Genomic DNA, 23,735 nt, shown 5'->3' on the forward strand with positions numbered 1-23,735 from the left:
TTATTTGTTAAAACTGACATTTTTTGACCTTTATCATTCAAAACCAACAACTATAAAAAAAAGTTTTGAACGTCAAACGTTGAATTTCAATGAATTATTCATTTAAACATTGAAGAAATTACATCATTCGAGTCCTGCTCCTGTGTGAACACTGTGGATTTAAGTCGAGTTTTCAATTTAAGACCACTAAAACCAAGGAAAAACTAGTTTTCTGGTGGTTTCATTTCTCTGAGTTGTTCAAGATAAATTTTGTCATGAACTAGTCACGATATTTCCTGCATTGCCAAATTTCTCTCCCAAAGCACTCTTGTGGTAGAAATTTTAGCAAAAATTAGCAACTACAGTAATTTTGTGGGAAATACATTTATTTAATCATTTAAATATTGAAAATTCAGTGCAGATTAGCTTAGTTCGATCGTATAAAGACAGTATTTCAAAATCATCGTCCGAGTCTCGCCGCCGTAGAAAAAACTCTCATTTTAAATTTAAATTTTGATACAATTTAAACAGAACTCAAAGTTCAAAACATGCCATCTTCATCCTCGTCACTCGGCTTTCTAATCGAGAACTTTGTAGTCAACAACAGTGGCACAAACTCATAAACATCCTCACTTTTCACCTTGCGTGAAATCATATTCTCAGCTATGAACATTCGACCGAACGAACCAAGAGTCACTACTCCTACAACAACTCCGTCTTTTATGTACACAACAGCACAACTTGCTATCGGGTCATCATCAATATTACTCTTTTCTTCAACTTCAGTCGATGCGGTTGGATTTTGATTTTGCGTCGTTTTGCTTTCCATGTTCGTATATTCTTGATTGGTTTCGATTTCTTCCTTGTCTGTCACATTTCCAGCTTCTATTTCAGTTGATTTGCTGTCTACTTTTGATTCCAAAGTTTCAGTATTTTCAAGCTCTGTATCTGCAGTGTTTTCATTCTGTTCAGTTTTCGACCTATGAGCAAAATAGACTTGAGTTTCTAATTTAGGGTCAATCAAACCAACTCCATCAAAGCCCAAATCATCGCCGAAATCTGCAAAATGTCTAGGCAGTTTAAAATAGGGCATCACTTTTCCAATCATATTTAGAGCAGCCCATCTGCCGGACATAACTGAGTGATCTGGGAAATCGAAAGATAGTCTGGATCTAAACATAGGATGATAAACTGACACGCAGGATCCTGCAGCATATAGATCGCTTCTCACTTTCAAGGTCGAATCAGTGACTATAGTATCCAAATTATCAGAATCTGTTTCTAAGGCACTGTTTTTAGCTAGCTCTGAATTAGCGATACGGGGTAACATACTAACCACGTTGTCACAACAAAACGATTCTGTTCCAAAATTCAATTTCAGTTTTCCAGATTGGTTTGAAACTACCAGGTTTCCTACTTTTGCGTTCTCAATTATTTTCACTCCAAGTTTTTCAATCTCGGGTTTAAGCCAGTCGATCACAATTTGCGGTAAGTAGTCGGCCAAAAACTTACCAGAGCAAGTTAGAGTAACTTTACGTTTGACTTCATTGTTGAAAATCAAACTTTGGCAAGTTGCAAACTCGACCGCTTTCAAATTATCGCCAATGATTCCAATATGCGAACAGTTCGCTAAAGACTCTGTCAAACTATGGAAATCATCTAAGTTGTCCAAAACGTGGAACTTTTTCTTAAGTGAGGCTGGAATCTTAGTCGGCAATGTCGGAGTCTTGGATCCAAGAGCTAACAGGCACTTTTCATACTGAACTGAATCACCGTTTTCTAAACGAGCTAAATGTTTCTCTGGATCGATTTGACTAAATTTATGTTTGAGAAGTAAAGCCTGAGCCCCATATTCATCGGCACTTTCCAAATCAGTCGGAGACAGGTAGAATGATTCAGGTTGGAAGAACAAGAACTTATTGGACGCTTGGAACCTCGATTCGTATTCAAAGGTCTCCGAAAAGTTATCCGTGAACCAAGCTTCCATGTTTAAGGGGTATCTCTCATATGGCAAATATTTTGAGTCAGTAGCAATCAAAACTTTGGAACTCGGTTCAAGATAGCGAATGGTTCGTAAAGCCGAGTATGCTGTAGGACCCGATCCAATTATAAGATACTGGACCTTGAAAGGAGGGAGACCTGATGATTCTGCTTGTATATTGGATAAACTACTCTTCTTTTTGATTGACAGATAGGAGACAGAAATGACGGGGACTAAAACTAGGGAAACATTTTTCAACAATCTTCGATTGTAATTACCGAAGTATGTTGAAAAGACCATATTTAACTATTCCTGAAAAATCATTTCAATTTAAAAACAAATATAGCCTACAGGCACTTGGAAACATGATTGAACTAAAAACGATTTTTGTCGATGCATCTTTGTTTTCAAGTAAGACCGGTGAAAATGCACCGCTGAATTTTCAAAATATTAAATTATTGAAACTTTTTCAATACATCAAACCCTATTTGAAAAAAAAACTGGATCAGTAGATAACTTTTTAAATCTCGAGAAATTTTTTTCGGGTCATTTTTACTTTTGTTATTGAAAAACTCAATTTGCCTTTAGCAAAAAAAAGCCACACGGCCGAAATATTTTTTTTTCATCCGAAATATTTTAGTTCGTTCATTATATATAAATCGAAAACACCAATGAGATTTTGCTGGTACATGATGAGCTCAACTAGATAAATGGAAATCTTTTAATTCGATTATAAACTGAAAATACCTTGACTGATTTATTTATTTATATCAAAGTTAATCTCACTAAGGCGGTATTAATAAAGGCTTATGTACAAGTTTCTGTTTCATGAACCAGGTGCGCTAGATCGCTCAAAACAAATCAATCTAGTCTAAAAAAATATTTAAGCTTTGAAGATACTTTGCAATATACAATTCATTTTCAAGGCTTATTGCCAGTTCAGAAAAACTTGATTTTTTTTTAATTTTAACATGCTGAAATTTTAACCAGCTTAATTTGAATTTTGTGATGTGTAAAATTTGAAGGCGCACCAGGTACGTTTGAGAGTGATGGCTAAATGGGTATCATTGTCACACTAAAGCGAAGCCTTCCGTTTGCTCAATTGCAAACTTCAGCTTCTGTCTCAGAGTCTCAAGGTCTCTGTACAATGGCAGATCGAGTAAGTTGAAACAGGTGTGTGCAACAGGCAGGTACTCCTCCCCTCCATGAGTAGGCTGGATTGTGAACTGGAGACTCTTCATGCCATTCACTGGAACCCTCTCAGTTCCAGTCAGGAATAACAGGAACTTCAGCTTCATTTCCTGAGACATTTCATGGATAACAGTCCAGAAGTTTCTGATCACTGGGTGGTCCGCGTTGAACTCACCTTTATAAGTGGTCGTCGTTTCTAATTCGAAAAAATCATACTTACTACTCCCACTTATCAACTCATGCAGTTCTTGTGGCTGGAAAAATTTGAGAACATCACTTTGAACAACCTTGTAGAACCCAGTACTGAACTCATAATACTGTTTTCGAATAGACTCATTCAGGATATAATTCACATACACACTCACGAAGTGCTCCTTGTTTTCATGGGTCACCGGAACATTTCCACCATCTGGTATCAAATCATGAACTACTGTGGTTCCATAAAAGTCTTTTGCTACTTGAAAATTGAGGCAAAATGTTTCTTCGACGTCCTCGCCTTCATAATTCTTCAAGTCGTCCAACTGCTTCGCCAACTGCTCGTCAAGCGAGTACAGATCCTGAAGACCAACTTCTTTGTCCAGCAGTTTCTTGTATAGCACCATTGGAAACATGAGGTCAATTATTGTTTGATTATAGATAGCAAGTCCGCAGATCATTCCGATCATTCGGAACAGTCTCAACTCCTCTTCGAATATGTCATTAAACCACTTGCTGTTGCCCATTATTTTGAACATACCGTATTTGATGTCAAGAATTTCGCGCAGAATGAGCATGAAGAACTCTTTCTTCACGCCCCCTGCGTCGATTGCGTCTTCTCCCTCGAAGATAACCTTGAGGGGTTTGCGCAGGTCGAAGTCGTCGCAGGATAGAAGTTGGTTCAGAGTGGAGTCCACTAAGTTGTCTCTAAGCAACAATCACAATTCTCAGCAAAAAAAAAATATTGTGGAATGGTGAGCTAGTTCTCTGGCTACAAATGGATGTAACGGTAGTTAGCGAGACCGACCATGCTTCAAGTTCGTTACCCTAAGCATGAGTCAACATTTCCCAGCCCAAAAAAAATGACCAAATCAGAAAAAAATGTATATTTTTATTTTGATGAAGAGTTTTACCATTAGGAGCTTTACAAACGTCAAGTTTTACCATAAGGAGCTAAACTCGTATATAAGTGCTTTGCTTGGTAATTTTTATTTAACCATCATTCAGTATTTTTTTAACTTCTTGCTTCTTTTTTAACTACCCTTAATTTTCTCAAAATTATGATTTCTCATAACTTAAAAGTCACCTGCTAATACAGAGCACCAAAAATGGGCATGCCATTCCTGCAAAGTTGGCCGTCATCAGACTCTGCAGTTGCAAATGAGTCACCACTCTCTGCATTTTGATCATGGCCTCACATGCCAACAGACAACTCTTAGAAGCCACGTCGAACACGAAGGGGAAGTCACACACCGGGACCACTTTGAAAGGGTCGTTGATAGAAGACACTGTGTTACACTTCGCATTTTGGGCACTAGTCTTTTTCTGCAGCCAAACTACAAAGTCGTTTTCTATATCAAGTCGGTTAGTCAACTCCTTCACGTAGAACCGATTCGGAGGCAGTTTTTCAGAGTTCCCTTTCATTTCATTGACGGAGTGAAAAAACTCCAAAATGCGCAAACAGATCATCAAAGACTTGACAACTTGTTCATTTTGAAGGACCTCTTTTCCTCCTTTAGTCGAGGTCAACACAAAATAATTGATCAACTCTTTGTAGACAGACAGAATTTTTGTTAAGTATCTTGAGTCCAAATTTCGGAACCAGTATTTCAGAGTCTTCTGTGCCGATGTATTGAGTCTCAGAATATGGACAGCTACAGGGACTATATTATTCTGCCAGTTTAGAGTATTTTCCATGATGTAACATTGGGTAATTGGAAGATAAAATCGTAGACATTCGATATCTGCAGGAGCTCTGGTCGCCGACTGCACTAGGGTATCCACTGACGTCGTAAGAGCTCTGTTGTAACTTGAATTATACATTTCACACAAAGTGGCAAAAAAATTACTGGCTATTTCCATGTCGACACTAGACTCTTGAGGCGAACTTTGACACTTAATAGCCGGGTAGTCGTACAAAAAAGAAGAATTGAGACATGCTGCATTTGTAAAAACTGCTTCAAGAAGACTTTTTAATTCAGTAGCTCCAAATTTGGTCGAAACATCAGATGGATTTTTTATGAATTGCCGAGCAAAACTCAGATCAATTCTTTCGATCGGAAACTTTCTTTCAATCTTCACAAGCGAGCTTTCGAGAACACAAAACGACTGGTCACCTCCTGTAGCAATTAGACCTATACGTCCCGGCAAGTTAGCAACTTCTGATAACTTGTGAACATCATTGCAATCACCGGTTCCAAGTTGGCCTAAATTATTCAGTCCGCAAGCTAAAACTTTTCCATCTTCTGTGAGTCCCAGCGTGTGTTTTCGGCCACATGATATGTCGGCTAAGTTCAAATTATCAGACCACAACACTTCGATTGGACTCAAAACAGGTGATTCTGAAGAGAAACCCAGCTGTCCATTAGAGCCACTGCCACAACTCATTAATGTCACTTTAGGTTTCTCAGATTGAGCTGACCGGTCAATTTTTGAGCACAAAAACATCGAATGCTGTTCACCTGCGGCAATTTTCAACACAAAATACGGCTTCAAATTATTCAATCGAGTTAAAACATGCCGATTTGTCGTATCTCCAATTCCAAGTTGACCGAAACCATTTCGTCCGCAAGCAAAAACTCGACCTGAAATCGTGGTGAAAAACGTGTGATAACCTCCACACGCTATTTTAGAAACTGGTAACCCTTCTACTCCTTTTAAAACAGTTGGATGCTTGACAACTTCCAGATCTTTGCCCAAACCTAACTGACCATATGCATTGGATCCCCACATATACAGAACGCCAGTGGTCGCTATAGCAACCGAATGTTTGGACCCAGCACCTACAACGCGTACTGAAACTGGTTCTGGGAATTTGAGTATCTTTGGCAGGTCGAATATACCGTCAGTATTCGCGTCACTTTCCTGCAAACCGGTTTGCGAGTCAGTGTTCGATCCCCAGCAGGAAACTCTTCCGTCAGAAGAACAGGAAATGTTATGCGCAGTTCCCGACACGCTGAAATCGATTTCGAAACTCCCACACGACTCAAAGTTAGCCAAAGAGGGACGAACTGAACCCGATTTCACACTTCGCCCGCATTCTCCCGAGTCATTTCCGCCGAAAGAGAACAATTCACGACTAGTTCCATTAGTCGTTAAAACTTGGGTGTGTTCTCTGCCACTGTTAATGGAAATTATTTTCAGATTGTCAAAAAACGACACCTGTTTAAATGAGGAAACATTCACTTCTTCACTAACGCCTAAACCTAGCTGCCCGCAGCTAGACGATCCACACGCAAACATAAGATACTTATCTGAAACACAAACACAACTTCATACACACCGAAAGAATAGAATTTTTAATCAAAAAACACTATCCGACCAAGTCTTTCTTGACGTTTCTTTTTCATTCCTATGCTACTTTGAACAGACAAAGGAGGGATAAATTGAAACGGACTTACTACCGGGGAATGCGGTGTTTGCAAAGACTTCTAAAGGGCAAATGCCGCGATCGATTTAGCTGCAAATTACGGATAAAGTATGGATTCGACAGAAAACTGTTACGTTTCCTCAAAAAGTAACACAATAATGCACTGAGAACATTGAAAGGAGTTGGTTGAATAACTGTGGCAACTATTGATTAGATATTTCTCTTTTGCATCAAAGTTGGCTGGAACTGAGGCAGTAAGAGCTACTTCTCATTCTGATTCTGATGCCTTCCCTGATGCCAAGTTCGCCTCACTTTCAGCTGACAATCACAACTATTATCTCACTTGCACCATTACAATTTCGCCCTCTTTTATTTTCTTTCCACTCAGCCATTCACAGCTACTCTTCGCCTATTTAAGGTGGCTAGTGAAGTCAGTCCCTATTCAGATTACAGACGACAGCCAGGCTGCTTATCTCACAGTACAAATGCTAGGGTAAGTTCAACTCGCCGAAGGTCATTTTCTCGAAAAAGAGGAATCAAAAATTATGTTTTCCCTTTCAGACTTGATTAAATTGAGCTTTGAAGGTTAAATTGAGCCCTGAAGCATTTTTCAGACATTTCCCGGCCACAGTGGCTGCGATTCAGGGCCAACAGTAGTCATCTCAGACACATCATGAAAAAAGTTAGACAAGTCTATTATCAGACCTATTCACGAGTGAATTTCCTATTTTAAATCTGGTTTAATTTTGCCATGATTCTTAAAGTTTACTTGACCAATGCTTTCTTCGAGATATATTTAAACCAGTAAATTGCAAGACGCTTCGAAGTTGAAATAAGGCATCGAAGCATCGGCGAAACGAGATTACTTTTACTTAAAATTAGAATGCTTATTCTCTCCTAAGAAAAGAGCGAAGATATGATTGAGATTAGACTCACCTCGCGCTTTGTTCTTAACTAATTAGAACAGCATAACATAAAGAACATGTTGTGAAAAAAGAGGAAGCAAAAGAAAGAGAAGAGATTATGGTGATGTTTCATTGTTTCAAACAGCGACTACCCTTCCATTCCTCAATCTACCATAATTAGATGTCTTTCCATTTTGAACTCGCTCTCAAGCCAATATTTGATCTCTCAGTCGGATCACTTTACAATCTTCCTTCGACGAAGACAATATATCAAGCAAATAGATTCTTTTGACTCTTTTCACCGTACTTATTTTCAACAAGACCAATGTAAGTGAATTATAAAAGCAAAAAAAAAAAACAAGGATAGCCGGTTCCTGTGCATGTAGCTCGGAATGTCCCGGTCATACCTACAAAAAACATACAAAAACATATTTAAAAAAAAAACATATAAAAAGTGGAGTTTTTTATCTGCGCGGTGAAAAAAAAATCTGAACTTAAAACTAGAACTTAGGTATATTCAACATAGTAAAATAAGCAAATTGGTCGACAGTTTTTGTAGAAAATTGACTAGAAAAACAAAAAACACCCTGGCGCTGAAAAACTCCAGAACCTAACTTTACTTGCGTAAAACTAAGATGCAATTCCAAGACTTCAGGATCGATGCCCATATGAAGTCAACTTTTCTAAAATCGGTTTAAAAAAACACCTCGGGCATATATATTTCTCACATTCTTCGAAAGTCGGAACAAAAAAAATAACATGACGTCGCAATTTCATATGAAATAAAAACGATGAATAAAAACAATGAAAAATTTTTACAGAAAACTTCGCAGATTATTATAAATAAAACCGCACTTTAACTCAAGCTACCAAACGCATTAGGCATTGTTATGTAACATATTGTTTTTCACTCTTATGTCCATTTTTAACTCCAGCCAAAAAAAACCAAACTGAATATTTGTTTGTTTTTCCAGTCTACTTTTAATTCTTTCTTTACAAAAGCAGAATTGAAAATCTGCGGCGTAGTTAGCTTAAGTGAGGGATAATGTGGGACGCTTTGCTAACAAATTTCAATATAAATCATATTATTAGTCTCCAATTTTTTCCAATTTCAATCGTTCGCTTACTTCTTCAGTCTAACTTACTCGCTCCTCTTTTTAATGGAGGCGACCAAGACTGCGGCACATTCCAACTAGAACTGAACTAATGCACTGTTACTTGTAACGTCACGTCACATATCCGATATGATGACTGCAAATATGAATTTGAGACCATATATTGCTTCATCTTGTGAAGCTTTTTGCATCATTGATAAGAAGACGGACAACAAGTTATCTTCAGCTAGAAATTATTACACAGTAAAGCATACACAGTCTGTTTCGCAAATTATCCAATAGATGTTTAGTTCAGTTTTTGAACCAACGAAACTAATTCTAATTTCCGCTTCCGCACTGGTCAGCTGAACATTGAATAGCGTCATTCAAAATGTAAGTACACCTTTATATGTTCCTAGAACAACCACGTTTTCAATGCAAAATTTAAACAAACTGTTTCTTTTCTCAAAGATATCTATCTGGTTGGATTGATCTCTGCTACTAGCAGCGCAAATGGCTGCTAACTAAATAAACCTTTGGCATTGACTTTAAATTCGGTGAAAATTCAAATACAAAACACCAAGAAAAATATGAAAAAGTAGCCAATATGCACTTAAATCGAGGGGCGAACCGAAAAATATAACTCACTTCAAAATTTCTGAAAGCCGCTAGTTCCAAAAAAATGGCTACAACGAAAAAAAATGCTTCACATGGTCATTTTATTAATTCGGCAAAGCTCAAAAAAATGAAATGGCAGGTCTAAAAAAGCCCACAAGGTTTTCAAAAACAACAATTTAAACAAACTGTTTTTTTTTCTCAAAGATATCTATCTGGTTGGATAAATCTCTGCTACTTGCTGCACAATTAAACAAATCTGCGCCATGCGATCAAACAGATCCTGCACAATGCCTTGAATCCGCTCAATAGCAAACTGATCTTTAAAATAATATTTTCAAATATTATAGCAAACTGACCTTTAAAATAATATTGCACAAGGCACTGAATCCGCTCAATAGCAAACTGACCTTTAAAATAATATTGCACAAGGCACTGAATCCGCTCAATAGCAAACTGACCTTTAAAATAATATTATATGCAGTTTTTTTTTCATACACATCCAGTCGAAGAATTATAGAAAAAATGAAAGAAAGCATGACAGAAAGGGCTATCAAGTGACAATTTAATTCTACCCACAATGATTTTAAGCTAAGCTATTAAAATAAGCTATTGTAAGCCTGCTCGCTCGCTTTACTCGCTCAAAATAAGAAAAATCAAAAATTTCAAACCGGTTTTTCTCGAAACTGGGAAAAAATTTTCAAATTTTTTAAATGTGGTTCGAATCACGGCTGAAAGGGCTTTAAAATGACATATCACTCAATTCTGTCCGACGATTTTATGTGGTACCTAAGTTTGCGTGGAAAACAAAAAGAAAAAAAACTAAAACAGACAGACCCGAATACAAAGTTCCTCCCCATTTTCAATGGTGGCAACAAAAACAAAAAAAGTTGGTAGGCAAATTGAAAAACAGTTTCCGTAGAAAAATGAATAGAAAAACGACGAAAATTGTTAAAACATCGAAAGCAGCTTTCAAAATTTCTTTCAAATTTTGTTCGCAGATTAGAGACGCAAAATTAGAGGAGAAATCAAAAAAATCAAACCGGTTTTTCTCGACACTAGAAAAAATAATCGAGAACTTTTCAATGTCTGACTGAAAGGGCTTCAAAATAATATATCACTCGACACTTTCCGATGATTAATTGTGGTACCTGATTTTGCGACTACTTGAAAAAAAAAACTAAAGCACACGCGCATACAAAATTCTTCCCCATTTGCAATGGCCCGAACACTAAATTAGCCAATCGCCAAACAAGCCACTGGGAGATAGCACTAGTTCACATTCTATAAATACTTGCAGAAACCTTTCAGCGGATAATAACTAATAACAATTTTAGACAATTTTGGTAGGTTAAAATTTTTCTTCACACAGGCTAAGCTGTGCTTCGCAAACACTAGCGACAACACGGCAAAAACCAGCTCTATAAAGTGCAATCAGAAAAAAACATTAAAAAGCTTCGAGTAAAAATTCGGCTAGGTCTCGGATTAGATCTGCTCTAGCCACACAGCCACGGACGCTTAATTAATCACAAATACTAGCCTCAAATAAAGCAGAGAACAGATGCTATGAAAATCCCAATGCTACAAATCGTGATTATAGCAAAAGTGCCACCTAATAATGAACACTTTGCCACCAAATAATGAACACTTTTGTTTGCGAGTTAGGTTGGAAAAAAAGAAGGTTCGTACTAATACACTAAGCTTGCTAGTATAATCATTCAGTCCATAAGCAAATGTTTCAGTTAGCATACAATAATTGCTTTAATTAGGTGTTCATGTAAACATATCAATTTAGATTGGGGGCGTAGCGATTAGCATGCGTTAAATACTTCAACTGGGTGTGCTTTAAGACGAAAAACAAATTAGCCTAAACTTTCAAATAATGTCGAAAACCACCTGATTTTTGAAGGGAGTTAAAGTTTCCCTGTAATTAAAAATTCCGTTAAGTGCACGCTGTTCAAAATAGTAATTTTGAGTAAACGAAAGGTGAAAAAGCAAATCTTCTTACTACATTCTTTTACATGGACATGCTAATCAACACACATGCTAATAGGCCGGTCCTATTTTAAATTCAAAGTTCATTTTCATCTAATTGATTATTTGCGGAGTGCACGCTATCTAAAATTTAAACCCGAGAAAACAATAAAAGGAAACAAGGGAGTATCAGGTTGGCAAAATCAGGTTAGGGGGGCATTTAAGGATCTTTTCTACTTCACTTTCCAAAACTAAAAGTGAGGCTCAATCAGCCAGCTAGAGGGGCATGCTTTAGCAGATAAGACCTCGATATACAGTTTTTTATGAGCTAAATGCCTCAGCTTTTGAAAAGATGCAGCCAACCAAGTCAAAGAAGGCTTCTTCGGCAACCTGATACCCATGATAATTTTGACAGCTGGACCTTTCGGCGAGTTGACATGTCACCACCTAAATTTAGTAACCGACTCAATTGCTTTCTTTAACATTCGTATGGAAATGAACTCGTATAAATGGTTAGTTGTTGGTGTTATAACAAAAAAGACGGAAGAAACTTCGAAATTAAACAATTACAATAATTTCGTATAGGAATTGCCGGATAGATATTTGAATTGAATATACGTGATTCAGAAATTAGCTCGTCTCAGACAATTTTACAGCAGTATTATTTCATTTTAGGCGTTTTAAAATTCAGGTATAATTTAAAACCATAACCATCACCAATAGTATTTTGGGTATTTAAAATTGTTATAGCTGCACTATGACATTTTAAAAAGTTGGGAGCATTTCTTTTTTACTTTTTTGTTGAAAATATAGGAGAACACTTTTTCAACAATTCGCGCAAACCCAAAAAATGATTGCTTCTTTTTAACGACGGTTTAGTTAACTCGTAACCAGGGATTTGGTCAATTTTCTTTCATCTTTCAAAAACAACTGTGCAATTATTTCTCCCCTGCATGTCATTATACCTTTAGTGATCCGGCTGCTTGGCCCGCGGCAACTAAACTACTGTCGAAAATTGAAGGTAACTCTCGCGGCAGAAAAATTCCCTACCATATTATTTTCTATAAGAACTAAAACAAATTCTAAAATCTATCTTACTAAACTAACTAAATTATGTTATAATACAATAATTTTAGATTTTTTCGGCTATCTCATTTTCGAACTAGAGGTGCTAGCCCACTATACACGCGTTGGCCTGTCTGCTTTAGCTATTACGGCATTTCCCCAAGGGTACTATCTATCTGCACACATTGCGATTCACATTATCGCACCCGAAATTTTAATAACCAGAAAACAAAAACTTTTTTTAAGCAGAAGGTACATGCATAAAATTACCGATAGTTTCGATACTTCTTACAACTTAAGTTTAGTCGTGTTCTGCGATGTAATATCACGTTTCGCATTTCCTGCATTTTAAATTTTTTGTTGTCCATATATGACGTCTATCTCAAAAACGTATTTATGACGTATAGAATTCATAGTAAATGCGCTTGAGCAAATTGACAAGTCGAAAACAAAAGACTAACGAATCTTCGTTTCCTAATCAATGCGCAATTTTTGTGGTGCTTACTCGAATTTTGACTAATCAATCATCGCAACTTCATAATTTTACATACCCGTCAATTAGTCGATATCTTACAGGTATTCTTTGTTACTCCAGCCTCAAATTCGCCACTAGGTTACAAATTTTCAGTATAAGTGTTAAAACTAATCACTTTTTATAAGACGCTCATTCTTTTAACAGTCGATTTATCACAAAAATTAAACCTTCGACTTACTCTACAATCAAATCACGTGACAAGAGACGCTATGCGACAGCAACGAGCTCCGGATGTTCATACCACGGTACTTGAGGCAAGAATATTAATTAAAAATTTTTGTTTCAAAAATTTCTGTTTTCTTGGGTTGCAGAGATAGATTAAAATTGAGCTCCATATGCGATAAAAAAATGCTTAATTATCACAAAACTGTTCTAAGAACAGATTATTTTTGACTGATTAAGAGCTGCAAAAATCCACGGCGTTCTCGCAATGAGATTTCATTTGGTTGTAAATGTCGTAAATTTTACAGTGAATGGAATCTACATTGCAAACGATTTATTGTTCCGACTTTCGATACGAAAGTAACGGAATATTTGTGCTCGGGGTGGGTTTTTTTTTCTTCAGACAAATTTCGACTTTTTAACTAGCCATTTTTGACGGCATTTTTTTATATCATTCAAAAGGTATTGTTGCCCTGAGCTTAAATTTGAAAAGATATTTCACCTCTGATCATTTTTCGTAAAGTTATGAGAGTTTAAAGATTGCCATTTTGACCAATTTGGGACAATTAACGCGCGATATAATTCGCGCTATTAACGCGTAAGCGGAGATTTAATCCGTCTTATAAATCGTTCCAAATTGGTTGAGCGAAGCTTATTTGCCATAATTGATGTGTTACAAGGAACGATAACTATCTTTTTGTACTTTATATGGCGTGCGGGGGGATGATTTTCATTAAAAATTTCAAATTTTAGAAATTTTTTTTTTCATTTTATTTTATTTTTTATAATGTTTTTATGTTATTACTGCTGCTCCATAAACCTTCAAAAGCAGTCGGAACATTCAGGGCTTCACCCTGATACGAGCAGTCTTGTTATTATATTATTATCCACTACCCCGCTGAAACTTACTACAGAAAAAAAGTTACCGCTCGAATCACAATTGAAATGGCTTGAATGCGACATTTCAATTAAACTCATCTGACGTTTATTTGTGCTATCTGAACATGTGATTGAATATGTTTTTCCAAGTCCTGCACTCAAAATACCGTCTCAAATGCCTAAAAAATGCATTTCTTTCGGTTTCTGATATGGAACTTTATAATTTTTTTTACGACTGAAAGAGCTTTTATTTGATAACACAGAAAAACGTTCGTCGAGATATCTAAATTTTGTAAGAAAAAAAGAAAAAAATTCGTAAAAAAACATATGATCAAACGTAGTAACCAATGCAACTGTTCGTCGAGATATCTAAATTTTGTAAGAAAAAAAGAAAAAAATTCGTAAAAAAACATATGATCAAACGTAGTAACCAAGGCAGTTGCAAAAGCATTAATGAACTCGAGGAAAATCAAAAAGACCGACCGATGAAGTAGGCTGTCATAAGTCTGTCAAGTAACTCAATATTCGTTCTTTTTATCAAAAACAACAAAAATTGTTTTTACATGAAGCTATTATGGAAGCTAAATTGTGCTCTACTGATTAGAAATTATTTATATAAAAAACTACATTTTCAAAAATTTCTCCTGAAACGTGAGGAACGCTGGTCGCGACTGATGTTCAATTTCAGGAATATACAAATAAAAAATGTTATCACCAGCGCTCAATAAGCATTCATTATCATTTACGGAGCAGCGTCAATTGATCCAAAAAGTGCTACCTGCTGGATGAATTACACGCATCTGATTATTTCTGCCGTCTATCCTCTATGGAAAAAATCAGGGATCTACTTCATATTTTTTTGGAGACATGGTGACACGTTTTTGGATATGGTGATATGTTTCAGTATATGTTCGAGATTTCAGTATCTTGTTCATTTCATATTGTTGTATATTTCGCCTTTGTCAATCATAAAATAGTGCAGCCTTAAGTTTTCACCCATAGCAATAAATTGAAATATCAGTAGGGTTTTGGGAAACAAACGTCAAGCATTTTCGTAGGAAATATAATGCCGCCAAAAAACTGATAAGCTACGAGTTTAATTCACAAGTTAAATTCAACTTCAAGTCGCACCAAGAAGGCGATATAAAAAGACATGGAGCGTGAAGATCTGAATAGCACAAATTGATAACATGAGGAAAATAAAAAGTTTTCAGAGCATTTCTGTTTGTTCAAATGTCCCACTGTTTCCTGTGGCTGGGGGGAACTTAGTGACCGTTAAATGCATGCCTGCTCCAATTTGGTATTTGCTCAACTACATTTAATGTTTGTTCCCTTTAACTTTGTTTGCATTCAGAAAATATTGCTTTAAAAAAATTCTAAAATTAAATTATATTTATACCAATTCTATTAATCCATCCAATTGATCGAATGCTTTTATTTCATATGAGTGCTCTAAAGTTAGACGATTTGCAGTTTGCCCTTCGACAAAAGTCTTTCTAGCAACACTTAACACCCGCAGCTATTTCTGACGTTTATTTGATAGTTTAACTATAATCAACACTGGAACCGATGGGAGCTGTTATCAATTCAGTCGGAAAAGTCAACAGCAGTAAAATAAATACATGTGCTCTTCTTAATCTCATTTCAAACAACTTTTCCATCTTGCTTAATTATTAATGAACAGGGGTATTCATTAATTATTTCTGCAAATGAATCGTTTTTTTAGGAATACATCAAATATTCGCAATTCGCTATGGCTTCATAAAAAATGTCCAAAAAAACTACATTAATTTGCCCTCTGCAGCGAAATGTTAAATTCTGTAACTGAAAAAATATATATTTTCCTTATCTCACACGCAGTTTAATAAAAAAAAACGCTTTTTAAACCCATAAACTAAACACGGATAAAGCCGAGCTGAGCTTCCCAACACCTGCGATACAAAAAATAAATGCCTTTGTCCAGGCATGAAAAAATTGATATTATTCATACTTTTACGATACAAAAAGGCGACATAAAATTTTCAAGAGGAACCACATTGCATTTTCGATTCTCCAATAAGCATCTCCAACTGACGGAATCTAGTAAGATAACATTATCATTTCTAACTTAAGACACAAGGCTCCACTCATTGCGTTCTTGTAATGAAACGACAAAAAAGTAGAAATCGCATAAAAATATTGATCTGAGACCAAAACTTGAAAAAAATTACACAAATAACTGCTCGAAAATCTGCACTACTATGACAAAATTTTATAGGTTGACCAAATTGTTTTTCCCAGCTCTCCAAAAACAAATTGTTGCCATCATAACCTTGAGCTTTCATAGCTACTAATTATCAGATAGAAGGCAAACTACACCCAACAGACAGTTGGGAAAGTGTCAACGAACTAGAAGAAACAGAAAAAAGGAAACCAAAAAAAAACATTCTAATTTCAATCGAACTTCCGAATAAAAAGCGTATCACGGTACAGCTCTTCGAATTTCAAGAGTATTTGCCCTGAATACTTAGGAAACATCAAAATGGCATTCTACTACAGTTAAAACTGCTCGAAACGTCTGCTCAAAAATAAAAACGTCACTTTCGAAAATTAAAAATCTTGAAATTCACCCACTAAATTTTTATAGCTGCCTCATCTCACCTTTAAACTGTCTTATTTCGTAAATTGCCTCTGGAAATAATATTTGACAATGTTTGTCTTTCTTTGGATCTCAAGCGTAGAGCAAGACATGCGAAAACAAACTTTAGGGCCCTAATTGCAACCTTTTAAGAGATTATCGCAGAGAAGGAGTGTTGTTCAAAAACAGCGCTCAAATCGCAACTTGAGAGGATTACACGCAATTACCATTGAACTCCTGGAGAATGACTTAAGCCTTTTTAAAACCAAAATCTCATTACTTTCAAAATTGAATAGCTGAAGAATTTTCTGATTACTTCTAATCCATCAATCCGACTATTTATACGCCCTGTCAAAATGACAAACTTTCGAGCTCCGATGCGCAAGCGACCCCTTTTCTGTGGATCTAGCAGCCACAAACAATAATTTGGGCGAAAACAAAATTCCCGAAGGGTAAAGAGATTCATTCCAGTAATAATGTGCTACTGGCTATTTGTAAGCTATCACATTTCACAATCATTCATTCCTATTGTATCAACATTGGTCGAAATGCCCTAGCAATAAACACTACATGCACTAGGATTTTTCCGTCTATCAATTCAAATGAACAAATTTGTCTAAACCTGCATTTTTAAAATCATTTAAACAGATGTTTTTTAAATAATTTTTTCGCACTGCTATCATTGCAAAGTGGCTGAAAATCACACCACTTTTCATGACTTCCACCTATTACTCTTGATCTAACCTGACAAGACTGAGCCATGGCACTTGAGCACCTACAACAACAGCTCTTCACTATATCCATTTGCATTTCAGATGACCCCATTCTCACGTGTAGCTCCTCCTCCAGTTGCTGATTATCCAGAAAACGACTCATCAAAATTCCCCAATACGGTCGTTAATTGCCACACGATATTACTAAATGGGTTATGAAGGCAAATTTCAACTGCTTTTACTCTTTTTCTTTACTCTCTTTTCAAGCTCCTCACTTCAAACATTCAACACCATGCCTACTATGCTTTGCAGTTGAATGACGAGTATGAAATTCCCCTTCTTCTCAGTGCTTCATGTTCAAATTTCTCTTAGACATACGCGGAGATGGAATTGCAAAGGCCCAGAAGAACAGTTAAATTTAATCAAATTCAATCTGCCACAATTTACATTTTCAATTAATCTCCATAATCAATCACGGGGCGATAAAGAAGCCCTCGAACAAATTCCTACACAAATATTTTTCTTCCTTTTCTTGTTAACCTCCGATTTCCACAATCTAACCGCATAAATAATTCATTCGCAACAAGTTATCCTAAACAGAAAATCAACAAAAAAGCATTTCAGTTGGCGCTACTTTTGAACTTAGTTACTGTAATATGGCATAGCATATCCACACTAAGTTAATCTACTATAACAAAAAAAAATAGATAACGATCGAACGATTCTTCTAAGATGACTATTGGTTACTTCCGATTGTATTACGTAACTAGTGTATTGTGCGCTTTGGTTGGTATTCGGTTGGTCAGCAGTAAGCATGCCGTGAGTAAGATGCTGGATTACATCATCTCAGACCAGCCGGACGAGTACGGGGCCATCCGATACGACAAAACCCTTCGACCCAACTTTGGAGGCGACGGAGTCCCGGTAAATTGACTAATTTAGTCGCTAATAGTTCGAAACAATTAACTTAAGTGATCTGTGCAAAGAATTTTGCTCATCTTTATTTTAACAAAAATAAACAAAAATTTTAAAATCTACACAAACAAAATTTTTTAAATTTTTGGTTGTTATTGAAATAGGAAGCATCAAATGCATTCTGTAACATAACGAACTAAATTTTAGATTGCCAGATTGAATTTAAGTTTTCTCCAAAAACGATGTGGCTTTTAAATAATTGTGAGAAAAAGCTGGACATGCTTAATTTACTGATGCCGATCAGCTAAAGCTAACCTAAATTGATCTAGCAGAAAAACAATGTCCGAAGAAAGTTACGATTAAGCGAGTTTTGAGCTCTGCTTGCAATTAAATTCAAGATCTTTCGAAAAAAACTATTTTAATACATTTGAACTTTAAAAAGAGACGTATCCAACGGACAGTTGAAACAAGGATAGCCGGTTACTGCTCATGTAGCACAATCTTCCCACCATAGTCTTATAAATACAACAAAAAAAGTTTTTTTTTTCAAATTGGTGTCGTTTTTTTGGCGACGTGTGATAAAAGGAGGTGAGCGAAAAAGTAGAGATTAGACATACTCGACGGCCATAGTAAAATCAGCAATTTGAAAAACGTTTTTTGTAGAAAAATGACCAGAAAAACGAAAGAAATAAAAAAAATTCCAAAAAGGCGCTAAATTAGTTTTAAATTAAGCTATTGAAAGCTTTTTAAGCCATTAAAATACGCGATTGTAAGCCTGTTCGCTCGCTTTATTCGCTCGAATTAGGCCAAAAACCAAAAAGTTCAGACCGGTTTTTCTCGACCCTAAGGGCTTTAACACGATATATCACTCAGCTCTCTCCGATTATTATTTGTGGTAGCTGATTTGGCGTGGAAACAAAAAAAAAGAGAAAAAACTAGAACACACCCGTATACAAAGTTTCTACCCGTTTTACACCATGGTCGGAACAAAAACTCATTTAACACAAGGAAATTGCAAAAAAAATTATTTATTTTACGAATTTCGGGGAGAAAACCTAACTAGTTAAAGCTATCTAAATTTCTGAACTTTTTCAGAAAAAATGCAATGTCCTGTAGTTATTCCTGTAGTCAAAAATTAAAAAAAACTTCAAAAACCGTTTTATGTAAAAAAAACAGCAAAAAACCTACAAAATCTTGGAACTACATATCCTGTAACATTTAAAGTTTCACGAATATAAAGCAGTCCATTTTTCAGAAACTAAGCCGGAAAAAAATGAGCAGACAGACTAAAGTCTAAATTAGTCCGGAAGTTTCATTCTGGCGAACAAAACTAGATTAAAATCCACTTTCGAACCGAAGTCATTCAATATTTGTCGCGCCATTTCCACTTTCAAATTCGAAGAGCTTAATTGGTCTTGGGCAAATAAGTTTGAATTGAATGTAAGAAATCAAAAACAAACCGCAAAAAAATTGCATGTGAAAACATTAAAAATTTTCTGAAAAAAAAATTAAAAAAATATGCTTGACCAATATAAGTGTCTTCACTACGTTAATTATACTTACATAACCAAAACACTGCCCAAATAAAAACACTGAAAATATGTTCAAATATTTTGAAAGTATGCAGTCAATCGTAATGGAAGCAATGTAATTCCTTTGCAGCTAACGTGGTTTGACCTCGCAGAAAAAGATTCCATATGAGCTAGTGCAATTAATTTGACTCCATTTGATATTCAGGTGGGAATCACGATGAACATCGACAGTCTGGGTCCGATAGATGAGGTGAACATGAACTTCCGGGTGGACATCTCGTTCAGACAGTACTGGCGGGACAGCAGACTTAACTTCAGCATCTACCCTGGCAACCAGTTCAACCACAACCTCACCCTCTCCCATTCATTCCTCACCCGCATATGGGTGCCAGATACCTACTTTCCAGACTCACTCAGGGTATTCAATATCAATTACACACTCTTGTTTCGAAGCATCAGAGCTTCATAGTTTGGTTAAATTGGATAGAAACTCAGTAGCAAAGTAAAATGGTGGCAACCAAAAAAAAAACAATAAGTTCATTTGTTAAGCTATGCGCATCAGAAGCTGGACATATAACAGTCAAGACAATAACACATGACTGTAAAGGTCTTTCCGGTTGACTAATGAACCAATTCTAGACTATTAAATTGAGCAAAGTAAACCATCGAGTACCATAAACCATTGACGATCGCCAAATAACATCGGCAATGTCTCCGCTAATTTGAAAATATTTCGAACGTTTTTTTTTGTGTTGTCTAGGCGTTCAAGCAGGACGTGATGGTTCCGAACGTGTTGATCAGACTGTCCCCAGATGGCAAGATCCTCTACTCCTCCCGAGTGACAGTGATCGCCAAGTGTCCCATGGACCTACACTACTTCCCAATGGACTCACAGGTATTCATACTATTACCAACTCTTCTATTACAACACTACCTACACCTAGAGCGCCCGCTCTTTTCAGCTGAATTCTATATTCATTTACGGACTTACTATTACAGCTCCTTACTATTACCATTTATCAAAAATCGATCGTCGGTAGAAGTTAAGACTCCTTAGAAGCCCTGCCCGATATGCAAGACTAGCATTTACTTCAGAAACCAGAAACCCCCTTTACTAAAAAATAATTTGCAATGTTTGTATTGTGAAGTGTTGCAAATCTGTGTTGTTATGTTAGACGTGTACTCTGATGGTGGAGTGCTATGGGTACACGTCGAAGGACCTCAACCTCTACTGGTATGTGGGGGACGACAGTGTAGACAACACCATCCGCAAACTGGCCCAGTTCCACCTGGAGTACTTCACCCTCGAGGAAGAAACACTACAGTGAGTGAGGTGGGGGGACTAAAAACCCTAAGTGAGAAAAATGATAATCACAGCCACATTTGAGGAACAGCTTCCGGATAAAAATAGGTTACAGAAAAAAGAAGCTGTCCATATTTTCACAGTGAAGCCTCGGTTAAACTGGACACTGGGTCACGTTATACACAATCACCTTAATTCAATTTTGATACGCAAAAATGTACCCAAAAAACGGCTTCTGACCTCATTCTGTTTTCAATCTTCACCATTTTTACCATGAGTAGCTTCTCGACTGGATCCTTCTCGCAGCTGCGAGTGCTCTTCCACTTCAAGAGAGACCTGCTCTACTTCATCCTGCAGAGCTACGTGCCCTCAACTTTCATCGTCATGTGCTCCTGGGTCGCGTTCTGGATCAACAGGTCCGGCATACCCGGAAGAGCCTGTCTGTCCATCACCACCGTCCTTAGGTACATGATAAAGATCTCAATATATTACTCCATAAAATTGTCTTGGTCAGAGTTAATAATGATCATATTATCCACTCGAACAATCTCATGATCAGACTCATATAAAGCAAGGCTTTCCTATGCAGTCCGGCACTTATGTATCGATGGATTTACGGTGAATATTAGGCCAATTTAAATAATCTAGCTTTGTACAGAGACAAAAATTCTAGAAAACTACAGATCAGAGAGAAACTGCTGTTCAAGCAGTGTCAGAATCTCAAACGCGGACAAATAATGATTTAAAAGTGAGTTCAATTGTGGTACTTTTTCGTTCCAGCTTGATCACTCTAATTGGTTCCACGAACGCGAAGCTGCCCAATGTGTCTGCAGTGAAGGCACTGGACGTGTACTTTGGCATTTGCTTCGTCTATGTCTTCGGGGGACTCCTCGAGTTCGCCACTGTCATCTATCTCGAGACGAAAGAGAACAAACTCAGCGCCCAACGCAAGGCTAAGGCATGTGATTCTAATGCACTTCTTAAATGATAATGTTCTATACTAACGAGGTAAAAGCAACCACGAATAAGCTGTTCAGCTCCGTGAGTTGTGCTTCTGATCAAGCCTGCAACATTTTGAAATTTTAACCACGAAAGGTCCCGATAAAAAAAAACAAATTCAAATCAATCGAAAATTTTGAAGCAGGGCACTAAGTTACACGAAATAACACCCGGCGTACTACTTTTTCGCGTACTACTTTTAGTTACTCGATCTGAAAAAGGAACGACTAACTGTCGGACACGATATTGTGTTCTCTGATTACCTAAAGTGACAACTGATAAAAGGTTTGATGTCTGGATTTAGGAGGAGGAGTCCCGGAAGTATCGGGAGAAGATGCAGAACACGACTGAGAAGCTGCTGCTGGACGAGATAGAGACCAACTTCTCCCAATCTATTCCCAGGAGAGTGAGCAACGTCAACGACACTGTCGAACATCAAGTGAGCACCCTTTCCTTCCCCTGTATTGAAGTTCTCAGTTTTCACATCAAGTACAAGCACTTGATGTGTAACAAGAGTGCTTCAAAGACAAAAAACTATTATCAGAATCCGAGAAAAAGAACGAACATTGAAATTCTTAAACGCAATTTAATCAATTAAACTTTGAATTCATACTCCAACTAATGATGAGCGAATAAAAAACATCGTTGCGTTGTCTGAATGAAAGAAGTCCTTTTATTTTCCAGGCACGGTCAATCCTACTCGAGTACAAATCCATGAAACTATCCGAGAACATTTCCTCACTCAACACGGAGAGCATACACTGTGGTGATCTAAATCAGGACGCCACAAACAGAAGGATCAGTCGGGCCCCTTCTAAGTGGACAGCCTCCAGGATAGAAAAGTACTCCCGGATCCTATTCCCCACCTCATTCGTCATGTTCCAGGTACCTCGCCAGTTGCGAACAAAATGAGAAGAGTCATTTGCTGAACAATAAGCGTACCATATTCCGACCGCAGTTACTTTTAGAAAAACAAAAAGGACAAAAAATCAGATCGGTCGGAACAGTTAGTAGGGGTTATACTTGTAACTCAATATGCAAAAATCTGAACATAACCATTACAATTCAGGTTACATGATTTATTTGGATTTGGATTTTCTACTTTAAGAAAATGCTCCAAAATAACAAAAAACGTCTTTTAATTTCATCTGACAGAGAAATACTCAATATTACACTTGCTATATAAGGCTTCTTTTTAAGCTCAGAAAATATATATATATTTAAGTTTTCAGGCCAAACTGTTTGTAAGACAAAACAGCAATCGATGAGATTCTTTTTCTTCAGCAATGAAGAGCATGCACCCATTGTACATTTAACAAACTCTTGATTTGTTTCAGGTGCTGTATTGGATATACTACAATATCAAAGAGAGCCACGAGAAAAACAAGTAGCCTCCTGTAGTTTTGAGTAGTATCTTCAAGATGCAGTAATCTAGTAAAAACCAAAATTCAAAGACTGTTTGAAATTATCTATCCGGGCCTTGATTCGACTAACGCAACAAATAAAAACTCATAACAATTCTCATTAAAAAAAAAGTTTCTTGGGTTTGATCTGAATAATTTGAATCGAAACTTGGCTCAAAAATGTTCAATGTTGTTGTAGGGATAACTTATCCGAATGTTCTTTCTTACTAATTGATTTATAAAAAAGATTTCTACGAAACAAAAGAATTTTTAATAAACTTTAAGCAAAAATTACATTTTTTTCAAAA

At 36.6% G+C, this 23,735-nt stretch overlaps 4 protein-coding genes across 14 annotated transcripts in view; 1 reads left to right on the top strand and 3 right to left on the bottom strand.

The window, feature by feature from the left end:
• The window catches only part of LOC134842856 (ethanolamine kinase 2-like), a 262,324-nt gene that overhangs the window by 128,534 nt on the left and 110,055 nt on the right, over positions 1-23,735 (bottom strand). The gene's annotated exons all lie outside the window — the stretch shown is intronic.
• Positions 138-2,381, bottom strand: LOC134841114 (apoptosis-inducing factor 1, mitochondrial-like). Its single transcript, XM_063856901.1, has one exon. The coding sequence runs from the start codon at positions 2,258-2,260 to the stop codon at positions 521-523; it is 1,740 nt and encodes a 579-aa protein (XP_063712971.1). The 5' UTR covers positions 2,261-2,381; the 3' UTR covers positions 138-520.
• On the bottom strand, positions 2,925-6,596 carry LOC134841113 (probable E3 ubiquitin-protein ligase HERC4). Its single transcript, XM_063856900.1, has 2 exons — positions 4,434-6,596; positions 2,925-4,054 (listed from the first exon to the last, which is right to left on the bottom strand). Exons 1-2 carry the CDS (start codon positions 6,587-6,589, stop codon positions 3,031-3,033), a joined length of 3,180 nt encoding a protein of 1,059 aa, XP_063712970.1. The 5' UTR covers positions 6,590-6,596; the 3' UTR covers positions 2,925-3,030.
• LOC134841264 (gamma-aminobutyric acid receptor subunit pi-like) lies at positions 6,970-23,721 on the top strand. Of its 11 annotated transcripts, none has more exons than XM_063857133.1 (10): positions 6,970-7,209; positions 17,378-18,199; positions 19,928-20,140; positions 20,483-20,617; positions 20,898-21,046; positions 21,307-21,489; positions 21,806-21,983; positions 22,329-22,463; positions 22,709-22,909; positions 23,362-23,721. In XM_063857133.1, exons 2-10 carry the CDS (start codon positions 18,008-18,010, stop codon positions 23,413-23,415), a joined length of 1,440 nt encoding a protein of 479 aa, XP_063713203.1. In that variant the 5' UTR covers positions 6,970-7,209; positions 17,378-18,007; the 3' UTR covers positions 23,416-23,721. The 11 variants fall into 11 exon arrangements, with proteins under 11 accessions (XP_063713203.1, XP_063713197.1, XP_063713205.1 ...); XM_063857127.1 differs by lacking the exon at positions 6,970-7,209 and adding an exon at positions 8,599-9,108; XM_063857135.1 differs by lacking the exon at positions 6,970-7,209 and adding an exon at positions 12,282-12,325.

Source organism: Symsagittifera roscoffensis, chromosome 3 (genome assembly GCF_963678635.1).
Source record: "Symsagittifera roscoffensis chromosome 3, txSymRosc1.1, whole genome shotgun sequence".
Classification (NCBI taxonomy): domain Eukaryota; kingdom Metazoa; phylum Xenacoelomorpha; order Acoela; family Convolutidae; genus Symsagittifera; species Symsagittifera roscoffensis.

Bases quoted from the DNA above. Each gene is read 5' to 3' on its own strand.
- LOC134841114 (XM_063856901.1), bottom strand. From the start codon at position 2,260: ATGGTCTTTTCAACATACTTCGGTAATTACAATCGAAGATTGTTGAAA.
- LOC134841113 (XM_063856900.1), bottom strand. From the start codon at position 6,589: ATGTTTGCGTGTGGATCGTCTAGCTGCGGGCAGCTAGGTTTAGGCGTT. The intron at 4,055-4,433 runs GTGACTTTTAAG...ATTGTTGCTTAG, and splicing joins TTGGTGCTCTGTATTAGCAG to AGACAACTTAGTGGACTCCA.
- LOC134841264 (XM_063857133.1), top strand. From the start codon at position 18,008: ATGACTATTGGTTACTTCCGATTGTATTACGTAACTAGTGTATTGTGC. The intron at 20,141-20,482 runs GTATTCAATATC...TGTGTTGTCTAG, and splicing joins ACTTTCCAGACTCACTCAGG to GCGTTCAAGCAGGACGTGAT. The intron at 21,984-22,328 runs GCATGTGATTCT...GTCTGGATTTAG, and splicing joins GCGCCCAACGCAAGGCTAAG to GAGGAGGAGTCCCGGAAGTA.